This window comes from Stegostoma tigrinum, chromosome 26, assembly GCF_030684315.1.
Source record: "Stegostoma tigrinum isolate sSteTig4 chromosome 26, sSteTig4.hap1, whole genome shotgun sequence".
Classification (NCBI taxonomy): domain Eukaryota; kingdom Metazoa; phylum Chordata; class Chondrichthyes; order Orectolobiformes; family Stegostomatidae; genus Stegostoma; species Stegostoma tigrinum.
The window spans coordinates 7,176,123-7,204,045 of record NC_081379.1 but is presented as its reverse complement, the minus strand read 5'-3'; the positions used below and the strand labels follow the sequence as shown (position 1 = coordinate 7,204,045).

Below are 27,923 nucleotides of genomic sequence, written 5' to 3'. Positions count from 1 at the left end.
ACTGTACATTGTGACTCTCAGACAGGTTCAGGATTCACCCTCAGTGCCTCTAACAATAACAGGGAAAATAATCCCCAGTGGATTGCAGCAAGGAATAATTAAAGAAAGGCAAGGATGAAAGTGACTAGCTGGAATAATTCACTTGCTTGCCCCTGCAAGGAGCAAGCTGGATGCCAGGAGCCAGATCAAGTCATCTGAGCCAAGAACTGGGTCTTGACTAAAAACCAAAAATAGCTGTCTCTGGGCCTAATTGCCTTGAACAAAGACACTGCTATTATCTAATTAGTGAGGGAGCCCTTTAGACAAGGTCACAAAGTCTGTTTCCAGGATTGGATTTTAAAAAGCTGAAAGTGTCCTTGGTTTAAAAGCAGCATCCTTTCTCATTCAAGATCACTGAAGCTGGATGAACGCAGCAGGCCAAGCAGCAGAGGAGCAGGAAAGCTTGACATTTTGGGTCAGGACCCTCTTCCCATTTAGTCTAGTCCAAAAGTAGTTGGAGGCAGCATAGTGTAGTCATGGATATTTCAGGTCACTACTAATCCAACAGATTCAGAATCCATGACAAAACCAGGATAACATGATTTAAATGATGCAGCTGAAGTGACAAGTATTGTCTAGTACACCACAGCTCTTCAAAATACTGTGGGTCACAAGGCTGTGACTAAGTGGACAACCTAATAACATCCCTCCCCAAAGCAAGAAACATTAGCAACTACCACTGTGCTGAGTGACAGCCTAGGTTTTTGCATTCATAGAGTGGATTGGAAGACAATGTTCTAATCAGATATCCATCAGCTTAGCTATTGCTCCAGGGTTCAGTTAAAATAAATATTAAACTTTACAGCAACATTAAAAGTTGGTCTACACAGCCAAAAGAAAGTTATTACCTGTGCAGAAATTCCAATTAGAAGGAGCCACTTCTGTTGAAGGTCTGTCCTGTAGTTAATGATCTGACAGCCTGCCAAGCTTGCATGTCTATCAAACATCTTCTGTGGCTGAGAGTCACCTTCCATGCTCCAATGGAATACTGCAGTCTCAGTTACTAGGGCAACAGTGTTTAAAGAAATCCATTTCCAGAATGTAACTTCTTCAACCATATTATGAGCTTTCACTTTGCTCTTCATTTCAATGTTAAATATCTGTAGGGTTTTGCCAGCTAGTGCAATGAAAAAGTTGATTAGAGACTATTGTAGGCATTTGACCACATCTACATGAGTTCTAAAAAAGTACAGAATAAAGTTTAACATGCTAAAAATCTGTAGTTGATATATTTTAAATCAAGGATACGAACATCTTCATATGTAGTTAGAAAAACACCAACCCAAGCATATTACTCCTTAGCCATGGTTAAGGTAATTTTTAGGTAAGCAATTTGACAAATTTCCAAAATTGCATTTGCAATTTATAGTATACATCTCCACAAAAGTCAAGAGTTCAGTTCCATTGTAATCACCAATACAGAAAGTTGGTGGCCAGTTCAGTCCAAACACGCTTCTAAAAAAAATGCAAACTGAGTCTAATTGTGGATCTTTATCCTCACTAGCCAGTGAACACAACTGAAGATCAGCTACCAGATGCACTGCTCCTTTACTATAAGTTATGGATTAAAGGGGAAAATAAGAGGTTTATGCCATCTCAATTTGTACCAATAATTTCATTGATTTGAGTAGCAATAATGTCAGTTACAAGAGCAGTGACTAAAGAAAAGAGATAATTCTGATACAAATACAGAAGTTAGAAGGCTGGGGACTTTTAATCTGCCTGCAGAGCCAGCTTGAAAATCTGGTCTAAATTGCTAGATACCAGCCAATCTCAACAAGTATCTTGCATCATCATCTCAAGAAAAGCAATTGTTTTAAAGACTGCACAACTCCCTCAGTTGAATCTTCTCATTGGAGGAAGTATAGCTGCAATGGTACACAGCTCTGCAATAAGAAAGGTGACTCACTTTGAACCAGGCCATTGTGCACAACAGGACTGCAATAAGCAGATTTGCTGAAGCAGCTGTTCTTTACCTCAGGAAGAGTTGCTGCTTTGGAGCAACAATTAGCACAGCTGCAGACTCCTGGCACAGTTAGCTCCCTTTGGCTTAGGACTGGTGGGCATGGGACAGGGGCAGGGAGTGGTCAAGGGAAAGAGGAGACCACATCCCAAGAGTGCACATTAAGCATTTTCTGCAACATGAAGAAAGGTTCTCCCTGTCAGCTGCAATTTTGAATAATTCAGCTGTCAGAATGTACAATGGCAGAATCACCAGCCCAATCAAAAAATAGCATGCTAACAAATCCTACACAGAACCATTACAAACATCTAAGGTGACAGTACAAATAAATACTGTCCATTCAGCCAAACTCCACTTCTGGATACCAAATGAGCCACTCAAAACAGGAACACAAGCTTATTTGCCAAGGCTCATCTTCACAACTTTACAATAGAGACTAGAGCAGAAAGCACACAAAGCACAGAACATGCAGAGATTAGTGGATCATTCTCAGACAGCAAACCACAGTCTGCAATACATTTATTGTCTGATACATTTGCAGCACCATGCTTTGTTTCAAGACCTTCATTTGTCACCAGTTAACCCGACTGCAGATTACTCAACAAATTTAATGTGACCAGTCATTTGTGCTGGCTTGACTGGAGCAGCTGGTCAAGAAAGCTCTAGCTACAATACTGCAGGACAAATCCTACAGCAGTTAAGCACTCCTAGGATTTTCTTAGCCAGTCACTGGCTAAGTTGATTTTTAATAAGTTACCATGCTCACCAATGCAATCCAGGCACACTTATCTAACCAGATTAGTACTTTAAAAATTCAAAGTCTCTAGTCAAATACCATGTGAGAATCAGGCAAAGGCATTTAGGATTCAATTAACTGAGTAATGCCTCATTTCAGAATGAAGTTTGGGAATGCTCTTTGAATACACAGTCAGGAGTCATGTTATGGCTTTAAGCTGAAAGTGGCAAAGTTAAATGCTATCAATTGTATAGAGCTGGATGAACACAGCAGGCCAAGTAGTATCAGGAGCAGCAGGAAGGGTTCAAGCCTGTTCATCCAGCTCTACACCTTATCTCATTCTCCAGTTCCTACTCTTAAATGCTATCAAGTTCCTTTATCAGGAAGTTTAGTGGAGCTTTATTTTCAGAATGTAAAATTGGAGAACTTGTTAGGTCAAGAAACAGGACAACTTTTTTTGCCTATGTCTACATTAATTCTGGTCTTTAGACAAAAAAAAAGGTAAAATTTACCACCATGAGCAAGTGTACACTTCCTTTAATCTGGAATTTGATGGAAATACTTAATGTCTGCTATAACATTTCAGATTTGGGGAGGGGCACTCAAGATGTTTGTCGTCTAGTTGTAGTTGTCTTGTTCCATGCAAAGTGGAAATTTAAACATTTAATCTAATTTATTGCAGTGGTGCCACATCTGGCACCAACTCCTTTTAAAATCAACAATAAGATTGAGGTTGCCAGATTTTAGTCACCAACACAGTGGTGCTATAGGAAATCAGAGCTACATTGCTTAGATGAATGGGAAGTGGTGCTGACTGGCATGGGGGGGTGGGGTGGGGGGGGGAAAGAGTTGAAAAAAGTTACTCCAACAACTGCATATTAGCTGTAAGTAGACTGAGTGGGTGTTAATCTTACTTTATTGGCCCCTAAAGTTATGCATTGTATTTCCTCAGGTGAATTAATTCACAATATAAGTCCAGCTGATTAAACTGCTGACAAAGTGTTAGCAGCATTTCTAATACTGGCAGCTTTGTTTAACAAACTTTGGCAAAGCTAGCAGTAGTTTCTTTTGACACCCAAAAAGATTAAAATTCAATGATCTTGATCAGATCCCTTGTGCAAGCAGTGGCAAAAATTTCAAAAATAAGTGAAGCTGGAAGATTTGATCAAATCTTAGTTAAGGCCTTAAATCTGAGGCAATGGTCCAGCTGAAGGTATTAAGTTACTAGCCCCATCTCATTCACAGATGGAGTGAAAAAAAGCTAAGACCTAGAAAGCATCTAGGCATAGGCTGACAGTGGCAAATTATAGGCACAGGTATTGGGCAATGATCACATTCTACAAAAAGAAACAAAATAACAGATTCCAATTCCTGAATCCCAAATATCAGCACCCTGGGGAGTTATTGTTGATCAGAAGTGACAAGTCCTGCAGCTCCAACATCAAGTTTAGGAATCCAGCAATAGATAGTTTACCTGACTAAAACCTACTGACTATTGACAAATTTCAGATAACAGGAACTGCAGATGCTGGAGAATCTGAGATAACAAGGTGGATGAGCACAGCAGACCGAGCAGCACGGCTGATGTTTTGCACCTGGGCCCTTTAGAAGAGAAGGGTCCAGGCCCAAAGTGTCAGCTTTCCTGCTCCATTCATCCAGCTCTACATATTGTTATCTCAGATTATTTACAAGTGACAAGTCAGGAATGTGATGGAATACTCCCTCTGTATTTGGCACAAGTGTAGTGTTAACACTGAAGCAGCCTGATAAGAACCAAGAGCACTTAACTGGCACCACATCCATTAACATCAACTCCCTTCACCACTATTTGGTAGTAGTTCAGACATAAACAAAGCACTTCACAAAATTCACCAAGACTCCCTAAATAGCACCTTTCATAACCATCTGAAGGGCACAGATACATAGGAGCACCACTGCCTGCCAGCTCCCTTCAGAGCTACTATCCTGGCTTAGAAACACATTGGCTTTGGGTTAGAGCCCTAGAACTCCTGAACAGAAGAATTGGGGAGGTAACTGCACCAAGTGGACTGAGGCAATTCAAGACAGTATTTCATCACCTTTTTAAAGGTGGACAATAGATGCTGGCCCAGCAGTGTACACTATTTTATTCAGTTACTTCAGCCAAGCTCAGGTCATTCCTCCAAATAGAATTGTTTGTAACAGTTTAAAGTGACCAACTTGAGATTTGAGTGACTTTTGGCTGGAAGCTAGTGTTATTCACAGCAAAACATGGATCCATTAAATGGATGTTGTGGTTTGCTTATATTGGAACGACCCACTTACTGCAGAAGTAGAATTACTACAAAAACATAACTCACCATCTGAATTGAGACAAGAATGCAGGAAGGAAAGTATATGATCAGTAACAAAAAAAGTGTTTGAGCAATAATTTTGCTTAATACCAAGAATACAAAAAGGTTAGGGATTAAGAAAGTTCTGTTTTAAGTAAAACACTCACCTTTCAGTGCAATTACTTTGCTTGCCGGATTCATGATGACACTATCAGCAGATATGGGACGCCGAATTGGATTTGCTGGATCATTTAGATCAATCACTACAACTTGCGCTTGTTCTCCCACCTTCTCCCTGATGCAGATGAACTTGTCCGATTCCATGGTAAGGGTACTGAATCCAATGTTGGCAGGATTCACCCCCTGGTTTTGGAGCTTAAGTGATAAAACAAGTTGAAACATGTTAAATACTCCATGTACAAGTGGAAAGTTGCAATTGATATTCCAATAATCCAGTTTAAAGAGTTCAATGTAAAAAGCCATCTATAGTGGTTAGTGAAGTCATTTGGCTTGAGAATACATTTAGCTGCTTATTTCCATTTACTGCATAAAGTGACAAATGCTGTTTAGAACTAAAGTAAACAGGTAACTGGGAGCTAAAAGTAGACAGCTTAAATCAGAAATAGTTACTTCAGCTAGTTCTCCCATCTTTGTGGGAACATTTACACTCCATTTGAAGTGGAGTTTTGAACAGAAAACCCGGCAATTTAAATTGCTCAACTTGAACTACCAGGCTGGAGACTGCTCATGCAAGGTTTTTAAACTCAAACCAACTACTGTTTTGAAAGGCCTTCTCCAGTCACTTTTGCACACCACAAACAGGTTTTCATCTCCCTACTCCTGTCAGTTATATAGAGACCTAAAACAATCTGGGAAGTGGTCAAATCTGCATTCTTTTAGTAATGGCTCTTTGAAAAAGGAATGGTTTTCTTTCACCACCATTTCTACAAATCAAAATATTAAGATTCCCTTGAGGTTACAAAAAAATTGTACAAGTTAGAGCAACTGCTGGACATGGTTGTAACTATTGCAATGCAATTACAAACATTTGTTTGGCTGGTGCCTCAGAATCTGCTTCTTCAAAAAAGTTAGCAGATTCAGTAAACTCATGAACATTGTTTCAGTGGTTCCAAGTTGCAGATAGCAACCAAAGTACTCAAAATCAGATTTGCCTATAAAGTTCAGGATTGGGGAAATTTTGCCACTTTCACTAAGCAGTCTGGGAAAGGGTATTATGATAACATCTGAAGGTTCAGATGAAGACCTACTGCACCAACAGAATACCAGCAGGTCTGAACTGCAGAAACATTTGAGCAAGAGCTCATTCTTAGAAATTTGAAAGTCTGACAATATTCAAATTCCGCAAGGGAATCAAAAACCTTTACATTGTAGAGCATTTTGTTTTAAAGAAAACAATGCTAGCAATTGCCCAGTAATTCCAGTTAATCAGCTTAAAAAACCAAGTTTCCTTATTAATATATCTTTCCCAGGTGGAGCTATTCAGGCTGTGCAAGTGAAACACTTGCAGTACCACTGCTATTTGTAGCAGAGACACTTAGTACCACTAATACTGTGATTTGCATGAGCAGCAAGCTCAAAAAATTGACAGGACAACTGTGGTAGTTCAAAGTATTGTAGAATTTGAGAAACAGTCTACAGCACCATCCTCCTGAACTGTGGTCAAAAAGCTCTAGTTTTGTGCAATTAATTTGGAGCCCATCAATATTGCTTCCAACTTAAGTGTATTCAACACAACTTAGCAAGTATTAAATTTAGGTCTCTATGGAGTATTAAGTTGGCTGAAATTTGATGTATGGTGTCAGACTGTCTGGATTCTGGGACAACCAAGGTCCAATGGCATTGTTCAGAGTAGAACTCTGAATCACCCGATGTTTCAGTCATTTAGACAGATTATTGTAAGAAATTCTGCAGTGGCCTAGAGCATGTCTAGCCCTATTGAATGCTAGTGCTAAGGTAGTGTAAAATGGAACCAACTGTACCTAGTCATGCAAATTATGGGAATGCTCAATGTTAGACCTACTATGGATTGCAATCAGCTATATCCATATGACTATACAGTCTTGTTTGGCACAGGTCAGAAGCTTCATCTACCACATAAAATGACTCAGTTAACTGAGGGCACTATTAGTAGATACTAGTTCAGTGAGTCTAGCTGACCAGTTATGTTCAGCTTCTAGAACACTTACTGTAACAAAAAGCTTCAAAATTGAAGAAAACTGCTCCAGAAATAGGGTTTAAGTGGTAATACATCTCATGCCTGAGGTAGGGATGATAATGCATGTGCAGCAACTAACCACACCCCAACCCCCATGTTATTTGTAGAAAATTAAAGTCACCTGTAGACCATCCAACTTGACAAGGACAATGGAATAGACTCTATAGGCCTGTCAGTGTCACAATGATGCCACCCACAAACTGGAGGAGCAACATTTTATATTCACCTTGGGGGCCTACAGCTCAATGACCTAAACATGGATTTCACCAGTTTTAAAATCTCCCCATCTCCATGTTCAACCCTCCCTCTCCCCACCCCCTTGAGCTGACAAGCTGTTTATCTTCTCTCCCACCACATTGAGGAATGTCACCACTCCTTATTGCCATCCCACCTACTTCCCCCTCCCCATTTCTGGGAGCATTTGACCCAAAACAGCTTTCCTGCTCTGCAGGCAGTCTCTGAAGGGTCTAGGCCCAAAACATCAGCTTTTGTGCCGAGGTGCTGCTTGGCCTGCTGTGTTCATCCAGCTCCACACTTTGTTTCTATTCAAGCGACTGTTATCTTGGTATTTCAAACAAAGAAAATTCAAAGATCCATTCAACTTTGAGTCAGTACCATGCTCTATTGTTAAAAAGACATGAGGTCAGTCAAAAACATGAAGTAGGAACAGGATGAGGCCAGTTACTTAAAACTGCTCCACTACTGGATGAGTCCTGATCCCACTGGCCATGCTCAACCCTTTTCTGCATCTTGAGCTACAGGGGATCCTCAACACAAGCCATCAGAGTGGTCCCCCCCCCCCCACTTATGGTACTTAAGTTTCTCATTAAAACTTCACTGGTGAATAAACAGACACTTGGACTGAGTCCTTTACCTACTAGATACCCACTCAAGATTATTTTTGGCATTTTAGATTTTCTTGCCTGTCTGAAAAATCTTTCACTGAAGCACACCTTGCAATTTTTTTTACTTTGAAATAATATTTTGAGGTCTGATGGCTGAATGCTAAGAGTGTGACCGACTGAAAGGAGACTCATTGGGAACAGTTTCTTGTAAACTATTAAAGGTATACCCAATAATTCCAGCAATTATCCCAGACTATCCTTTCAGCTGATCTTTTCAGTCATCCAGTTTCAGCACTACCATCTCACTGCCTATCCTTCATTAAGCCATGCAGTGAAGACAATTGCCTAGCAAATTTCAGTATCTTAAGATGTAGGACTCCTGGTTTTGCCACTTTTTTATAAAAAAAAAGTGAAGATATCATTCTTGATATGTAGCCCACCCATCCTAGAATGTTAACGTTTGCTTCACAACAAGCTCACATACAAACTTGTCTACACATTATAATGGTATCAGGTAATGGGAACTGCAGATGCTGGAGAATTCCAAGATAATAAAATGTGAGGCTGGATGAACACAGCAGGCCAAGCAGCATCTCAGGAGCACAAAAGCTGACATTTCGGGCCTAGACCCTTCATCAGAGAGGATCTCTGATGAAGGGTCTAGGCCTAAACGTCAGCTTTTGTGCTCCTGAGATGCTGCTCGGCCTGCTGTGTTCATCCAGCCTCACATTTTATTATCTACACATTACAATAATTTGTTTGAACTAGAATCTTTTAGAAGAGGAGGATGCCATTCTACCCTTCCTGCCAGTGTCACTTCTATGGACAAAAACCTAACTCCTCCTGTGGTTACTTTGTCTCCTATAGCTTCTTTTTCCTGTACATTTGCCTTTCTGAAAAGAAGCTAGCAAACTGGAATTCACCACCGAGGTGAACAACATAAGCCAATTTCCTCTAGTCAAATGATCTAACTGCTGCCTGTTCCTTGTTGACACTATGGAAACTTTAGCCTCCAGCTATTACCAAAATCCTGCATATTTCAACATTCTTTAAATCCCTTAAGCTTTTTGGGCTCCAGGGAACTAAACTGAAGCTCCAATCCCTTATTTGGGTAAGCTTTCCAAAGCCTTAACATTCTGAGAGGTAGTGTTCAGAAAGACAGTATGCTAGTTGAGATCTAGCCCATAATTTAAAGATTCAAGCAAAAATTCTCTTTATGCTGCTGCTACTTATAAAAACAGAAAGCACAAACATGTGCGAGAGATAATGGGAACTGCAGATGCTGGAGAATTCCAAGATAATAAAATGTGAGGCTGGATGAACACAGCAGGCCAAGCAGCATCTCAGGAGCACAAAAGCTGACGTTTCAGGCCTAGACCCTTCAGAAAGGAACATGTGCGGACAGCTTCATTGCCTTCAAAGATTGCATCTGTGTGCTGCAATGACCTTGAGAGTTTAAGTGGTCTCATTTTTCTTAACTGCATGAGAACATGCTCATTCAACAAGCATTCCATCCCAAACTGTCGACATTCAAGCTTATGGCAAGTTCAATTCTCAAACTGGTGCCCAAAAGCACACATGCGCCCCCCCCCCCCCCCCCCGCCCCAGTACTTATTGGCCTATATTCACTCCCAATCTCAATTCAAATTCAACTTAAACTTCATTGCCTTACCTCTAAATAGAGCCAAACTCATGTGGACCTTTTACACTTGTAGCAGATAAATGACAACTATGAGTGAAATGCAGCTACTAAGAGCAGTGATTCCCAAACTTTTGTCCCACTGTGGGTGGGGAAGATTACTTTGACCCCAGATTTACAAGAATAGTACACAGACCAGAGGGACAGCTTTGCTTCAGGGGGGTGGTGCAGGGAAGAGACGAGGGGATGAGACCTGGGAACACAGGTGGGGCAAAGAGAGAATGACATTCAATATTGTTGGGGAAAAGCAGTAAAAGCCACTGTCCAAGAGAAATTAAAGTGAAAACCGAAACACTTTTTGGAAAGACAGCAATCAGGCCTCAAAAAAACTCACATGCTGCATCCATTTAAAGGGAAGCATTTAAAAGAGGTAGATTTGACCAAGTGCCACACCAGCCTTTGGGAGGTTTGGTTGCAATTCCTAGCAGGAATGCCAGGAAAGTTTGACATCAGGCTTCCCAATCTGAAATTCCCTCAAAATCTTAGTGTTAGAACAATGGCAAGACTCCCCGCTGACCAAGCTTTTGATCTCATGTCCCAACCTTTTGGTTTTGCGCTCTGGAAAACTTTGGGATAGTTTACTACACAAAGGTGCAAGCTACTATGCATCCTCCTTAGCACATAAATTTCATATCACTACTAGGAATTGAGACAGCCAAGTATTAATTGAATTTAAAGCAAGTTAAATGTTGAAAATTAAATTCTGTAACTGAGACAAAGAAGAAAGTAACATTCTAATTTACAATACCCAGTCACCTGAGTAATTAGAAGTCCTTCAGATAACTGCAGTCTAATTTTTAAGATATCAAGGCAGCCACTGAAGCAGCTGAGGATCAACCTTGGCATTAGTGGAGAACATCAATATCCAGGGCTGGGATGACTGACTTAGCATTAAGAAAGATTTTTGGTTATGTAGCATTCCAACCAATGGAGAATTCTCCTAGTGGCTCCATTTGTAGTTTAACAAAGTCCTAGTGTCAGGTTTTAAAGATCAAACACTGCCTTGATATCAAGACAGTCCTCATCTGAAGCACAGCTCTTTGAGGTTTGGGCCAAATGAACAGCACTACAGTCAGCTGAACGACCTTAAAATGAAACCCAAGCCAAGTAGGGAGCACAGCAGGCCAAGCCTGCCCCTATGCAGGTGCATGGCCCACTGTGCTCATCCAGCTCTGCACCTTATTGTGGATTTGCCAGCACCCACAGTTCCTATTCTCTCTAACAAGTGAGCAGGTTAATGGAAAGCACTTCTCACCATTAAAATCAAACGAGGCTGAGACTAACTACTTTAACAGGTTGAAAATAGTCAGGGGTTCAGTTAAACAGAGAACTACCTCATCAGGAGCTTGCAAGTGTGGCAATCTTGACATTCCAGACATTCGAATGTCGTGCCATTTTACTTCTACTTCATCTCCAGAATTTTAAATCAAAACAGACCAATTACCTTGCCTACTCAAATTCTAACTTCACAAACCTGGACTTATCATTTGGCAACCATAGGGTTCATACGAGGGAACAGTTGGAAGCAAATCTAAGCTAGGATAAGTTCATAGACTTCATGGACAGCTGTAACTTAAAAATCACTCATTGCCCTATGCACTTAGAGTTCACATCCTGGTCTTAATTGACAGTGACCAATTGATATCATGCATCAGTAGCTCAAGTGCAGCACCCACTTGCTTCAAGTGATAAAGTCTTAATTCAGTCTGGGTTATTAAAATAGTCCTGACATCAGAAAGCCTAGATACTTGCATTTGTTTTGTTAACTACTTCAGACTCAACTAGCTGAGAATAATGTCATGGTACAAGTTGTTATCAGAACCAAACTAGTTGGAGAAAAATAAGTCAGTTGACCCTCCCAGAAACTCAAATGGACTCACCACAAACAGGGGCAACAATACCAGAAATACTGTGGCAACTGATGCTCAGTAGTGTATTGTGCAGTGCATCTTGCAGACAAGTTCAAAGATCCTCAGATAGCACCTTCCAAACCCCTTACACTTCCATCAAGGGCAGAAAATATGGGGGACATCATAACCTACAAGCTACTCACTAACCTGATGGGACAGTGTTGCCATTCCTTCAGTGAGACAGGGTCAAAGTCCTGGATTTCCTTCCCGAGGGCATCAAGAGTCAATCCACAGCAGTTCAAAGTACAACATCACTAGTGCTTTCAAGGGCAGCTAGCGATAGGCAATAAGTGCTGACCAGCCAGTGAATAAGGGTGAAACAGAGACAGACCAAAGGATTCACTACATTTACAGCAACTCCAGTGGTAAGGCCAAGGTGTCAAGTAGTTAAGAGTAGCTCCTTTCAAATAAGGATCAATTGGCATTGATTGCAATAGCAATGGGCATCAGCAACAAACTAGTCAGTGTCACTTATCTGATGCAGTTTGAAGTGGGGTCTTATCCAGAACTTAAGTAATGAATTGCCAGATTGGTAAGTGAGATCTTAGGGGCACTTATTCTGCAAATAAGCAGTTTTGAAGGGTCACAGGACCCAAAAGATTAACTGCTTCCTGGCCTTGTTTTCTCAGAAATTTCAGTTCTTGTTTCCACAATGCAGTTGCTTTTAAACTACTTGCTGTGATGCAGTTTGCTCAGTTGAGAATTTGGTAGGGTACAATGTGCTGCTTGCATCTTCCTCCCTGCATTGAGGGGGTTCAAGTCACCCTAAAAAACCAGGCTTGACTTAACCACTCAATGGCAGGGAAAGAACCAAAGTACAGGTATTGGAAGACAAGTGCATGCCTATGTTCAAACTAAGTGCTGGAGGAATGCAAATACTGAGAAAATCCCACTGTACTTAGAATACTGAAAATCGGTAGAATGTACTGGCTGTACAGTTTGCTACATATTGGAGAACTGAAGCTGCTGCTTCTGTTCAACTCTAATTTGCTCCCTGGCCAACAGCTTCAATATTCTTTGGCACCAGGTCAAGATTAAGCCAGTATACAAGAGTGAGCTATCAATTTCATTCATGAGAATGGCTTCCAAATACTACTTCAGCTCAATCCATGCCTGTTACCAAGACTGGACTAACCTGATGCATTACTGGCTAGTCTCCCATACGCTACTTGATCTCCCAAACCTTTGGTGCACAAAATCTTTTAGAACCAAAATTTGTTTAAATAGTGTTTGCTTGTGACTGACTGACCAATGAACAACCAGATTTTAAAAAGGAGGGAATTCTCATCTTCAAGCCCACAACCCTAACTGTGCTAACTATTTCTGGTTTCTTGAGTAACAGACTTTAATAAGCCACCACCAGCAGCTGCACCTAAATTGCCTCAGCCGAGTCCTGATAGTCCCTTCTTGAACTTAAAGCACGGAGCAAGGTTAAGTCACGAAAACCTTCAGCTTTGGGCCACGTGTCCAAAAGTTCTGCAAAGCTTGATGTTTCAGGTGAAACAACTGGGATGGAGGCCACTGCACTGAAAGGGTTGACTAAAAAGATTAAGAAAACATCTTTACAAATTCAACTCCACTTCTGTTTTCCTAAAGTGCTAACTTCACGTCTTCTCTAGGTTTTTTGCTATTAGCTGGTTCTAGAACCATTGAAGATAGGTCATTTGATGCCTCAAGCCTGCCACTGGAGAGTGGGATATTGAGCCATTCAATATGATCTGGCTCAGTATCCTATTGCCACCTAGCCTTCATCCTCTGGCTGACCTATATCCACTTACTTCTCAGAAGGAAGGAATGTTTGCCTTCAACCACAGTGAATTCCACTGGTTCACCTCTAGGTCAAGGAGAGTCAGTCCAAAAAAAGTTTAGGGTAAACTCATGTTCCTGGTTCCAAAGTGTCCCCACCACTGGGGGCATCCTCCCACATCTAACTTGTAAAGTCTTGTTCAAGTTTTAGGTTTGAGATATATCTCATTCTAAAAGCCAGTAAATACACAATCTTAACCAACTCAATTCTTTGTATGTCAGTCCCAAGAATTAGTCTTTAAGCCCTCCTTAGAGCATCCTACCTCAAAAAGACTAAAATTGCACACAATTTGCAAGATCTGGTCTCACTAGTGCCCTGCATAACTGCAAGGCATCCTTATTCCTGTCCACTAATCCTCTCAGTAAGGCTAAAGGCTAATGTACAGTTTGTTCTGTATTGCCTGTTGCAGAAACAGGCACTCCAAGATACCCATACTGAATATGGCTGTCCTCTTGCCTCAGTTTAAAAAAACTTCCTATTTTTGATACTAAAGTGGATAACCTCAAATCCATACTATACTGGATCTGGCATATGTCTACCCAGTCAGCTTGTTCAGGTCACTGCAACATCAGCATCCTCTTCACACCACTCACCACACCCTTCAATCCAGCTATGGATCATCTATAAATGGAGCTATTGCTTTTAGTTCCTTCTATGAAGAGTGAATAGCTGGTGTGCTAGTCCAATTCCTGCGGCACTCCAATTGTCAGGGTCTGCCATTCATTTTTTATTTCCTGCTCAACAGTTTCCTATCCATCTCTGTTACCCCAACACAATTTCAACTTCATACATTAATCTCAGATGTACCAGTCATCTGCTATAAAGTTAGTGTAGCTACCCAATACCCTTACAACTGTTAAATCAGGGCAAGTTACTGCAGCAGTATAAAACCACACAGTCTGTAGATTCAAATTGCCAAAATCTTACCAGGTCAGTCAAGTGTTCAAAGGTCTAGCCCATCAGAAACAAACTAGATACTTCTGACAAGCAGGTCAAGAGTTCGTCCAGCGTTACATGTGGCCGGTCTAAGAAACCCAAGATCTGCCATTGCTTTTAGCAAATGTTAAGCACATGTCTCAGCAACCTTGAGTGAGAGAAATAAAATACCACAGATCCCAATCTCCATAACTAAGCCTTGCCAGCAATCTGGCTCAGTTCAGACTCTTGCTGCAGTAGCTTATCAGTGTTAGTGTGGGAGTTGCTACAATATCAAGGACAGTCTGAACAAGTGTATCCAACTGCACTTCCTTTTCAGAATCCATTTTGCAACTCTAGTTTAAAAACTAGCAGTATGAACAGTTCAATGCCATTTATCCATCCATCCTCAATACTTTTTAATCTGCCACCAGAAGTCAAATCGTTCATGCACATCACTTATATACAGAGATCCAGTGCAACACCACTTGTCTCAGACCTCCAGCTTCTGACACCTTTTCACCACTTTCTGTCTATGGACAAGCCAATTCTGAATCCACACATGTCACTGTGGATTCATGCATCTTTTCATCTTCTAGATGAAAATCAGTCATTGAGAAAAAGCACTTCACAAATATGAACACTTCACTTCTGCTCAGTAAGGAATCAGGGCTTAACTTGAAAAACAAGTCACAACTTTAAGTTTGTAACAAGGCATCTGCAAAGTTAAGCTATTCAAGTAGCCTAAAAAGTGGGCATCTGTACTTTAAATTTTTCAGTGAAATCTTGACTGTGTCCAACAGTTTTGCCTAGATGTCTTAAGCCATTCCAGTACAAAACAAGACAAGCATTGACTAGTCATTAATATTTCAATTTAGTGACTGATGTAAACTATGGTAATCTGAGAACTCAATCATGCAAATTTAAGAACACTTACTAGGAGTACTGCACAACTGAATACAAGTCTTGGTCAGTAGAGTCTTGTCAGCAATTAAGGCTACAACTGTGTTAGTAATCAACTACTAGAATCTATTAGCATTGCCTGTTATCCAACCCCAGAATCCCACAATTAAAGGTTTAGCCTACTGTCCCAAGTAGGAAACTATAGGTATTCATTAATAATGAATTAGTATTTGAAAACCACCACAAGAGGCGGTGTATTCTCAGGGAACGTGTGCAAGTATAGCAAAACACTAATGCAGTTGATGTTTAGACTACGTTGACAACGCAGACTTTACTTTGTGCGCTTACATAGGTATAACCAGCCCCGGCAACTGCAACAGGATTAACTAGTAATCCTTTTCCTGTTTGGTTGGGTGGTCTTCTGAATTAGACAGTTAAAGTCATACAAGGGTCAAAAAAGTGCAAGGGGTGCTAGAGACGATGCACAAGATATCTAAGCGCATTCCATGAGCACAGGACGGCAAAACGCATAGAAGGAACATTTATTCAAAAGTCACAACTTTGGACCGTTCAGAACTTGCGTTTGACTTCACTATACTAGCAAAGCATTCTTCTGACAGTCATTGGCGAGTTCGACCATTTTACAAGCCATCGATCAATAACCAGTGCGACAAAGTGTGGTGTTATTCACATGAGCGTGAAGAAAGATGTCAGGGCAATGAGAACATTAATACTGCATGGCAGTCTCCAGCCACCAATATTGAGCGCGCGCTCCAGGAAGATAACATCTCCAGTACGATCGGGAGATTATTAAAATCCCTACTGTTAAAAAAGGAGGGGTGCCAACATATGAAAGACTGTAATCTAGTTTGCAGTGATTGTCATGACAAAACCCTGAAGCCCGCATTTAGGCTCAATACGTTTAAACGTAAGAGACTGCAATTCCTCGCATCGGCACAAACGCAGCACCATGCGGCTTCAGTGTTTTATTGCCATGTCGCACTTGGAGAGGATCCATCAGAAAGACAGAAGTCCCAGCGCCACACCGTGCAATAAAACTAGAAAAACCCGACCGTTGCAGAGCTAACGCTAACGGGGAATAGCTGACTTCAAGTCATTAACGGCAAACTTTACAAGGACAGGATAAAATCTGAACTTGTCATCTTTATACGCTTTCCGCACCCCTGGATCTGATTGCAACTGAAGTGTGTCATGAAGTGTGAAGAATGATCCAAACAGTTGCTCCACTAACACTAATTGGCCCCGAGTAAGCAAGGAACCCAGTGTACCAATTAAGGCAGCCCCTTGCTGCAGCGGGCTGAATGGTCTGGAAAGTGACAGGTATGTGAGTAATTATCACCTCAGTAGGAGGCGGTGTTCTCAGTCGTTTCGATTTAAAAGCGTCTCCACTGGACTAAAACCCTCACTTGGGTGGGGAAAGAGATAAGCAGCACCGTTTGCACGTACCACACCCACCCTTTTCCTCAGTCAAAACCTCTGCAGGCTAATTTAAAGAGAATGAGACATTTATATTCAAAAAACCCTGCCTTTTCATTCAAACTCACTCAGAGGATGGAGAGGCATCTCCATTCCGCGCGCCCTCCCCTGCCCACCCTTCCGGGCGCAACAGCAGTCCCGGTCCCTCCACGCTAAATAAAACCTTGGGCCTTGTGAAGCACCCCATGGCCGAATAGCGGACAGAAGTGGGGTTGGGGGGGGGCGCGAAGGAGGAAGAGAAAAGAAAGGCGGGTAAGGGGTGAAGCCTTACGAGAGGCAGCGAAACTCCGGGCGTTTGGGGGTGTCATAGCCATCATCCCCCCCCTCCCCATAAACTCCAAGCGCCAGGCTTCAGCCAAGACTAGGCCGCGGTTGCCTAACAACGGGGCCCGGTGTTGGGACGGGGGGGGTCTCCTCGTCCCCGCTTCCTCTCAACCCCTCCCCTACCCACCTAACGTTCCCTTACATTATTTATTTCTCACTCCTTACCTGCAAGTGCTCCTGGAAGCGGATGGGAAGTATCTGAGCCATTTTCTCTTCCCTTTTGGGCAGTCAGTAGGGATTCACAATGGACAACACCCCCAGTCCCGGTGAAAGCCAGTGAGGGGGAAGAGCCTCAGGCCGCAATGCCCCTACCCCGAGGACTCAGCGAGCAGAACGATGTGCGCATGCGGCACCCCGGCCGCCCTAAAGTCCTCCCCGGCTCCAACAAGGCACCGCCCAGTCCATCTCTCATTGGTCGCTTAGATTGTCCGTCATATAGTGTATCCAATTGGCGCTTAGGTTTGCGCACAAGGCCCACCCCTCCGTGGCGGCCCACATAGTCCCGCCTTGTCGTGGCTGACGGTTCGCTCGTCCAATCGTAGCCAGGCTTCGCGCTGCAGTCCCGCCTCCCCATTGGAGGGGCCTTTGGCATGACTGGCTGCTGATCTGTCCAACCGGCATCCAGTTTTGGGCGGCGCTTCGGCTTCTCGGCGTGCCAGCTGCCGGTTTTGCTGTAATTGACAGCACATTAATCCAATGGCTAACGGGTCCCTCGCAACCATTCCACCCCGCGGCCGCCCACACCGCACCGGACGATTGACTGACATGTCTAACAGCCAATCGTTGTGACATTCCCAGCCGTCGGCCACTACCCACCAACCCTGCCGCCTCCCCCGTAACAATCCAAAGGTGGGGTCCTGGAGTGACTGACTGTCAACATATCCAATCGAAACACAGCTTCGCGCATATGTTCCGCCTTCCCAGCGCCATCATGTGTTACCAGCAGTGACTGACGGCCTGGTCAGACCAATCATCACCAGTATTTTCGCAGTCGCTTCGCAACCACGCGCGCCCTCGTATTGATGGACGCTGGATTCAGCTCATTCGATGCACGGTCCTTCGGAGCAACGCCCGCCCCTGGCTCCGACGAGAACCAATCGGCGCCCAATGAAGGCGGGATGAGGTATCCGGTATGTCAATCACGTGGTCCCCGGCCTGTGCGCCTCCTTCGCGCGGAGCTGCGACCTCCGCCGGGGTTATGGAGTTCCGCACTCGCATGTCATTGGTTCGCTGAGGAAAATTAATTTTAAATGTAATCTATGCCTGAATTATAAGTGTTCTCGCGGACTGCCATTTTTTGGGCTCCTGTTGCTGCGGCAAGTTGTTTGACTGCTTATTCTATTCTCAAGCTTGTGTCCTTCCGCCTGCTGCAGACTGCTACATCATGTCACGTGATGGTGTCAATCTGCCAGGGGCTCCCTGCATTTCTCATTTGCAGGGATGATGCAGTGGTACTGTGCTGTGTAATCAGAGATCACTTAAACCTTTGAAGTCAGTTCCATGTAAAGTGAGAAGGGCATTTTATACATGCACAATAATGCACCAAATTATAAATGAAAACACAAATGCATGGGAATCAATGTTAAACACACCTCCCTTTAGACATGTCCATCAAGGGCCTCCTGCAGTGCCACAATGATGCCACCCGAAGGTTGCAGGAACAGCAACTCATATTCCGCTTAGGAACCCTGCAGCCCAATGGTATCAATGTGGACTTCACAAGCTTCAAAATCTCCCCTTCCCCCACTGCATCCCAAAACCAGCCCAGTTCGTCCCCTCTCCCCACTGCACCACACAACCAGCCCAGCTCTTCCCCTCCACCCACTGCATCCCAAAACCAGTCCGACCTGTCTCTGCCTCCCTAACCTGTTCTTCCTCTCACCCATCCCTTCCTCCCATCTCAAATCGCACCTCCGTTTCCTACCTACTAACCTCATCCCACCTCCTTGACCTGTCTGTCTTCCCTGGACTGACCTATCCCCTTCCTACCTCCCCACCTATACTCTCCTCTCCACCTATCTTCTTTTCCCTCCATCTTCGGTCCGCCTCGCCCTCTCTCCTTATTTATTCCAGAACCCTCACCCCATCCCCCTCTCTGATGAAGGGTCTAGGCCCGAAAAGTCAGCTTTTGTGCTCCTGAGATGCTGCTCGGCCTGCTGTGTTCATCCAGCTTCACGCTGTATTATCTTGGATTCTCCAGCATCTGCAGTTCCCATTATCTCAGGCAACATCAGTGGGTGGAGAGAATAGCTTGACATAGGAACGAGACCAGGCCAGTTCCTCGAGCCTGTTCTGCCGTTAGATGAGATCATTGTGGATCTATGGCTTAATTCTATATACTTTCCTTGGCCCATATCTTTATTAAACATGCACACGCCTTTTGTGTCTTCTGGAAGTATGGCGAGTGAGTTCAGGCACCCAAAGGAGCATTTTATAATTATTTAAATAGAAACAATGTGCAGGGCTTGCATGAGAGTGGCACTAATTTGTAATGCTCACTTGGAGAGTTGGTGCAGATACAATGGGCTGAATGGTCTCCTTCAGTACTGTAATAATTCAGTTTATACGACAGAATGGGAACTGGAGTGAAAAATATGGTTTTGCATTGTTACGGTAATCCAATGTACAGGAGACATTGGGTTTGTACTTAATTTAGTAAATATTTCATCTAAAGTAATTCTGGCAGAATGCAATATTGCTATGACTTGTGTAATGTGTAGAAATAAGAACAATACATTTAGATTTAAGACATAATGAAATTAATTGGAATCTAGCTGATATGAGAGATGTGTATCTGATAAAAACCAGAAGAATTGCGGATGCTGTAAATCAGGAACAATAACAGAAGTTGCTGAAAAAGCTCAGCAGGTCTGGCAGCAACTGTAAAGTAAAAATCAGAGTCAACTTTTCGGGTTTGATGACCCTTCCTCAGAATGTGTAGCTGATGCATTTCATCTTGCACTCACCAGAGCAAACGCAGCATTGCCTAATTTCAACTACTGTAGGAGAAAGAGATGCTAATTAGTTGACATTTTGAACAATTTTCCAGCTCTGTATGATCAAATGTGTAAAACTGTACAACCAATTAAACTGATTTTCTGGTGCCACATTGTGCAAGTGTAGCTGGTTGCCAATGACTTGCTGAAGGGAACGAATAAGGTGGTTACAAGGGCATATAGAATAAATATCCATAAGTATGTCCGTTGCATGGGTTTTAAGAGACCTACACCTCATGCCATTAAAGAGATTTGCAGTGAAGGAAATGGGTATTCCTGATGTCCATATTGATACTAGTTTGAACAAGGCTGTTTGGACTAAAGGCCTCTCGAATGCTTCACATCACATTTGCTTGCATTCATCCAGAAGGTGCAATGAAGGTGAGGATTCTACTAATAAACTCTACACATTTGTTTTAGCCAGCTGGACCGCAAGAAATGTGAGTTCCCAGATTGGGGTTGTTAACCTGGTCCTGGCTGACAGATAAGAACAGGAGTGTCAGACATCCTGTTCACTCGGAGAGAGCAGGAGCCTTGTCAAGGACTCTCCATGAGTAAATTGTGAGTGACATGGTGACCAGCCTCTGTAGAGTTATTTCAGTGGTAACCCATGTTCCTGTCACATCCCACAAAGGTCTGCCAACAGTCAACTTTGATGAAAATTAAACTGTAAATGCTTTGTTAAAGCTAAACTAAAAAAGTGACTGCATTTACTAAAAAAGACAGTTAAACCCGGCGAATTTACAAAGGACCGATCTGCGTTAGGAAGCTACAGAGAGTTGCCAACAATAGCCTACGGGAGTAGAATTGGATTACCAATCTTGGCAAATGGGAATTCATTGAAAGAATGTAACACCCTCAGTGATGCACACCACTGCATTGTTAGAGCGTGACGACTCAGTGGGTAATTTCCTTGCTTTTGATTCGGAAGGTTGTAGGTTTGAGCCCCACTTTGGAACTCAGACAGAACACTCTGGTTTGAGTGGTGTACGAGGGCGGACTATGCCATTAGGGAGGTGTCATTTAGATGAGATGAAACAGCTGTAAAGTGATTCAGATTCAGTAGGAAGCATGTGGAGAAACAATACAAAATAATGGGTACAATTCTGAAGGGGATGCAGAAGGGGCCTGAGGGAAGATATGTACAAACTCTTGAAGGTGGTAGGACAGAACGAAGCATATGACATCCTGAGGTTTATAAGTAGAGGTGAAGAGTATAAAAGTAAAGGAAGTATGATGCACCTTTAGAAAACGCTGGTCTTAACTGGATTGTTGTGTTCAGTTCCAAACAGCCCTTGTTAGGAAGGATGTAAATGCATTAGAAACATACTGGAAAAGCCGACAAAATTCCTTTCAAGGATGAGGAACCTCAGTCGGGAAATAGATTGAAAAATTAAGCATGTGAGTTTGCTCGCTGAGCTGGAAGGTTAGTTTTCAGACGTTTCGTCACCATTCTAGGTAACATCATCAGTGAGCCTCTGGTGAAGCGCTGGTGTTATGTCCCGCTTTCTATTTATCTGTTTAGGTTTCCTTCGGTTGGTGATGTCATTTCCTGCGTTGGTTATGTCATTTCCTGTTCTTTTTCTCAGGGGATGGTAGATTGGCTCCAAATCAATGTGTTTGTTGATGGAATTCCGGTTGGAATGCCATGCTTCTAGGAATTCTCGTGCGTGTCACTGTTTGGCTTGTCCTAGGATGGATGTGTTGTCCCAATCAAAGTGGTGTCCTTCCTTATCTGTACGTAAGGATGCGAGTGATAGTGGGTCATGTCGTTTTGTGGCTAGTTGATGTTCATGTATCCTGGTGGCTAGCTTTCTGCCTGTTTGTCCAATGTATTGTTTAAAAACTAAGGTGAAAAATTAAGGTTTTGAGTGCAATGATGTTGCTCAGAGTCCCAATAAAGAATCACATTTGACTGTAAATATGGTTAGCGATGGTATTGTGGTATCATCAGTGAACTAGTAATCCAGAAACTCAAACTAATAATCTGGGGACAAGGATTTGAATCCTGTTAGTGCAAATGATGAAATTTGAATCAATTATAATTTGGAATTTATAAAAAAAGTTAGCTTAATGGTGACCATGTAACCATTGCTGATTGTTGTAAAGACCCTTCTGGTTCACAATTGCCCTTCACAAAAGAAATATCTGCCACCCTTATCTACATGTGACTCCAGACAACATGCGCTTGACCCCTAACTATCCCCTTGCAAACCAGTCATTACAGGTGGTAATTAGGGGTAAGCAATAAATGCTGGTCCGTCCAGTTACACCCACATCCCATAAATGAATAAAGCAGAACTCAATAACTCTGCTTATCTTTTCACAAATGCTGCCAGACCTGCTGATATTCTCCAGCTTTCTCTGTTTTTATTTCAGACCTCCAGTGTTCACAAGACTAAGCTTTTGTTTAATGTGTGTTTGCTCCATTAATATTTTGTGTATAATGTATAATCAATAGATTGTAATATGAGTAGATAATGAGATAGCTCTGAGGTGCAGCTATTTTTGGGGGCAGAATATCTTTCGATAATCTTATTTGGACCTGTTGTTTTCCAAGAAGCTGGTGCCAGACGGATGTTAACGGCTTGTCCTCCACTTGGCAGCTGATGTGTGACTGTGGTGTTATTGATGTATTTCTCTCTTTACTTTCTGGTTATGAATAGCAGTTGTACCCAGAGCACATTTCCGTGAGGCCAATAGAATTGTACGAGTCTGTGCAATATCCAAGGCGCACGGCAGCACGTGTGGTCTGTTTATTGCAAGTGGTGATTTGCAGCTTTGACTGAGGATATTACATCATTCTGTGTGTTGCTTATGTCTGGGAGCAGAGACACCTCAATAAAATGTGACAAAGAAAACAGAAAGGAGAAAGTGTGACAGAAAGTACGTATTTAACATGCTCGCTACGATAAGGCAATAACAATATTTTGCATTTATATAACACCTCTAGTATAATAGCACCTCACCCAAGCTTTATAAACCAAAACCTGACTGAACTGGGTATATATTGGGATGCATGACCAAATCCCATCCATTGACTCCATTTACACTTCTTGTTGCTGCGCAAAACCAGCCAACATCATCAAAAACCCTAGACAACAAAGTGTGAAGCTGGATGAACACAGCAGGCCAAGCAGCATCTCAGGAGCACAAAAGCTGCTCGGCCTGCTGTGTTCATCCAGCTTCACACTTTGTTATCTTGGATTCTCCAGCATCTGCAGTTCCCATTATCTCTGATCATCAAAAACCCTTCCTACCCTGGTTAAAATCTCTTCCAACCTCTTCGGTCAGGCAGAAGATATAAAAGCCTAAACACACGTACCAATAGGTTCAAGAAGAGCTTCTTCCCTGCTGTTATTAGACTTGTGAATGGAACTCCCAAATTTCACATCTAATGTTGATCTTGCTTTTTGTGCACCTTCTTTGCTGCTGTAAGTTTATATTCTTCGCTCTGTTCAATCACCCGATGATCTTTGTAAGTCCTTGTATGTTACGATCTGCCTGCACTGCACTCAAAACAATACTTTTCACTGTACTTAGGTACACATGACAGAAATAACTCGAATCAAATTAAATATCAAAAAATATCAAAATGCATAATCAAGAAATAGATTTTAAAGCAGGTGATAGAAAGCTGAGGAAGTTTTGCGTAGAATTTCAGAGGTGATGGTGTCAGTAGTTGAAATTGTGATCTGTAATATACCAAGGATCTGGAAACTGTAGAAAATCGGGGTTGAGCTTGACCTGAAACATATGTTGTGAATATCAAGAGTATTGCAAATGTATTGAGGCAGCTCAGAGTGGGACATAATGAAAGGAGAAGAGTTGCATTCGGTTGCACTTTATGTAACTTTCAACCTAAAATGTTTTGTAATGTACTTTTACAAATATTACAGATAAAGTGTATTTTTTTTGGAAAAATAGCCAATGAAAACAAGAATGCTCTAGTGGGTAGATTTAAAGAAGCACACAGATTTTGAAGGGTTGTCGGGTTGGGAGAAATTCCAGAAATAGGGGGAGGCGAGTTCTTTGTGGGATTTGAAAGCAAGGATGAGAATTTGCCAATTGAGTGACTGCGAACCAATGAAGAGCAGCGAGCACAGTGGTCTTAGGTGAACAGGACATGATGTGAGTAAGGTCATGGACGGCAGAGTTTTGGCTGATCTCTCGATTATGGAGGGGAGAATACGGAAAAACCAGGCAGGAGTACATCGGGGTAGTCCAGGTTATACGCTTAGGTCTAGTAACTTCTGGGGCCTGGCACCCCACTATATTTACAGTTATCACCCCCGTGACTACATCAATCTTTATTCATATTGCATTTTTTTTTACATTTTGGATGCCCTAAATCCTACTTTTATAAAACCATAACACCATAAGAAATAGGTAACGGGTGTACATTGCTTGCACATATCTCCACCCTCATGTCTGCTCCACCATTCAATAGGATCGTAATTGTTCTTCACGTCCACTTTCCCAAATTTTCCCTGTATTCCTTGATTCTCCTCCTGACCAAGAATCTGTCTCATCCTTAAATACATACAAGGATTCTGCTCTCACAGCCCACTGTGACAAGGAGTTCTAAAGACTCACAACCCTCTGAGAGAAGAAATTCCTCCTCATCTCAGTCTTAAATTGGCCCCCTTTATTTTGAGACTGTGCCCTCTGGTCCTAAACTCTCCCATGAAGGGAAACATCCTCTCAGCGTTTATCCAGCCAAGCCACTTAGGAATCCTATATGTTTCAATGAGATCATCTTTCATTCTTCCAAACTCCAATGACTAGAGTCCCGACCTATTTAACCTTTGCTCCTAAGACAATCCATCCACACTAGGAATAAACCTAATGAACCTTCTCTGAAGTGCCTCCAATGGAATAATATTTCTCATTTGATAGGGAACGAAAACTGCTCATAATACTCCAGATGTGCTCTCACAATGATACATGGAGACTTCCCTCCCATTATACTCCAACCTCCTTAAAATGAGGACAAATATTCCGTTGGCGTTCCAGATTACCTGTTGCCCCTATGTGCTAGCATTTTGCGTTTTTGTGCACAAGTACATACCTGTCCCGTTAGTGTAGAGTATACCTGACCGCAGTCCTGAGGCTGCCTGATAATAGAGGTTCAATCTGCAGCAATGCCCTCTTGAAGACTTCAACCAGCAGATGAGCTGAGGCAAGGCCAGAGCTTGGAGATCTAAGGATATGGAGCTCTTAGCGATGGCCAAGAGGTGTGCTTTTGACATTCATTTCAGCATCAATGATCACACAGGAGTCCAGCCTCAGACAATGGGTAAGGAGAAGAATGGAGTTGGCAGCAAGTGGGTGGGGGTAACCGAGCATGAAGTCAAAAGTTACAATTTTCTAAGTATTTTGTTCAAATGAATTTCAGATCAATCGGACTGAGTTCGGATAAGGGTATGTTTTCAGGATGGCAACCTGCAGAGTGTCACAGGGACCAGTGCTGGGACTGCGCTTATTCATGAATTATAGTAATGACTTGAATGAGGGAAGTGACTGTACCATACCCATGTTTGTCGATGAGAAGGCAAGTGGTGAGAATGTCACAGAGTTTGTTGTGTGACGGACGGGCTAAGCAAGTGAGCCATTGGCAGATGGAACACAATGTGCGAAAATGCGAGGTTATGCACTTTGGCTGGAAGAATAGAGAGGCTAAACCTTATCCAAATGGAGGACGACTTCAGCAAGATGCAGCAGCGAGGGATTTGGGACCCCTCATTCATAAACCAGAGAAAACTGGCATCCAAGCTCAGCAGGTAACAGGGAAGACAAATGGAAAGCCTGGCTTTCATTTCGAACAGTCTGGAGTATAAAAATAAGGAAGTTTGCTGAAGATATACAGGGCATTGGTTAAACCACAGAAAATACCGAGACCAGCTTCTCTGCATCAAGATATACTAGCATTGGAGGCATTCCAGAGAAGGTAAACTCGATTGATCCCAGGTATGGAGGGACTGTCTTATGAAGAGATGCTGACAAGGTTGGGTCTGCAATTGTTGGATTATAGAGAATGACAGGCAAGCTTATTGAAACAAACATGACTCTTAGAGGTAATGGGAACTGCAGATGCTGGAGATTCCAAGATAATAAAATGTGAGGCTGGATGAACACAGCAGGCCCAGCAGCATCTCAGGAGCACAAAAGCTGACGTTTCAGGCCTAGACCCTTCATCAGAGAGGGGGATGGGGGGAGGGAACTGGAATAAATAGGGAGAGAAGGGGAGGCGGACCGAAGATGGAGAGTAAAGAAGATAGGTGGAGAGAGTGTAGGTGGGGAGGTAGGGAGGGGATAGGTCAGTCCAGGGAAGACGGACAGGTCAAGGAGGTGGGATGAGGTCTAGGCCCGAAACGTCAGCTTTTGTGCTCCTGAGATGCTGCTTGGCCTGCTGTGTTCATCCAGCCTCACATTTTATTATCTATGACTCTTAGAGGATTTGACAGGATATTTGTGGAAAAGTTCTTTCCCCTTGTTAGAGAGCCTATGACCAAAGGGAATGATCTCAGGCTAAGGGGTCCCACATTTGAGACAGAGACGAGGACAAATTTCTTCTCTCAGAGGGTAGTGAATCTGTAGAATTCTTTACTGCAGAGAGCAGGTGAGGGTTTTTAAGTTTATTCAAGGCTGAGATAGACAAGCTCGTAATCAGGAAGGGAATCAAGGGTTACAGATAAAAGGCAGGAAACTGGAGTCGAGGATTTTCAGATCAGCCATGATCTCGTTGACTGGTGAAGCAGACTCAATGAGCTGAATAGTCTGATTCTGCTCCTAAATCTCATAAATGGTGTATCGATATCAGAGAAAAAGTCTAGGGTTTGGGGGCAGCAGAGGAATTCAGAGGGGTGGTGGGGATATGGAACTGGGTGCCCTCGGTGTATATATGGACCCTGATGCTGTATCTTAGGATGAATTTGCTGAGGGGCAGCATGTAACTGAGAAGTAGAACAGGACAAAAATGCTAGGCTTGAATAGATTGATGAAAATGGAACCAGAAAAGTGCCCTGACTGACAAACAATGGACATGTGCTGGTAGAGAATGATGAGGTCAAAGGCTGGATCGTCTTAATATGTTACATGTTTATAATGTCCCGTAAGGTGACAACGTGATTATGAGCAATGTATCTGCAAAACGATGCCAGATTTGCAAGTCCAACAATTAATTCATTCACAAACTTGTAAAATATGGCAGCTTGATAGCTCAAAGAAGTTACCACAAATTTGGCTTCAGTTGCAGAATCGTTTGGAACATTCTCAATTTCCAACCAGCTGTCAGTGCGATACAAACCTAGAAGGAAGTGGTGTAATTTTAATAACTTGCTGACCTTCTGAGGTCAGGTCATCCATGGACCATATTGTTAGGTAAGACTGTATAACTGCGCTTATTTCTGGGAAGTTCACCTTTGGTGATTTTGTTCAGTTTTTGTGACAATTTGGCGTGGAGACACATAGATGGAGTCGTGGAGATGTACAGCATGGAAACAGACATTCCTGCCCAACTTGTCCACACTGGCATCCCAACCTGAACTAATGCCATTTGCCAGCATTTGGCCCATATCCCTCTAAACTCCTCTTATTCATGTACCAATCCAGATGCCTTTTAAATGATGTAATTGTACCAGCCTCCACCACTTCCTCTGGCAGTTCACTCCATACATGTGCCACCCTCTGCGTGAAAAAGTTACGCCTTAGGTCCTTTTCAAATCTTTCCCCTCTCAGC

The 27,923-nt window shown here is 42.7% G+C and overlaps 1 protein-coding gene across 1 annotated transcript in view; it reads right to left on the bottom strand.

The window, feature by feature from the left end:
- The window catches only part of cltcl1 (clathrin, heavy chain-like 1), a 57,335-nt gene extending 39,800 nt beyond the window's left edge, over positions 1–17,535 (bottom strand). The window contains 3 exon segments of the mRNA XM_059655179.1: positions 888–1,156; positions 5,218–5,425; positions 17,352–17,535. Of these exon segments, the coding sequence (XP_059511162.1) occupies positions 888–1,156; positions 5,218–5,425; positions 17,352–17,393 (519 nt within the window). The 5' untranslated portion in view covers positions 17,394–17,535.
- Between the last annotated feature and the right edge of the window lie 10,388 nt (positions 17,536–27,923).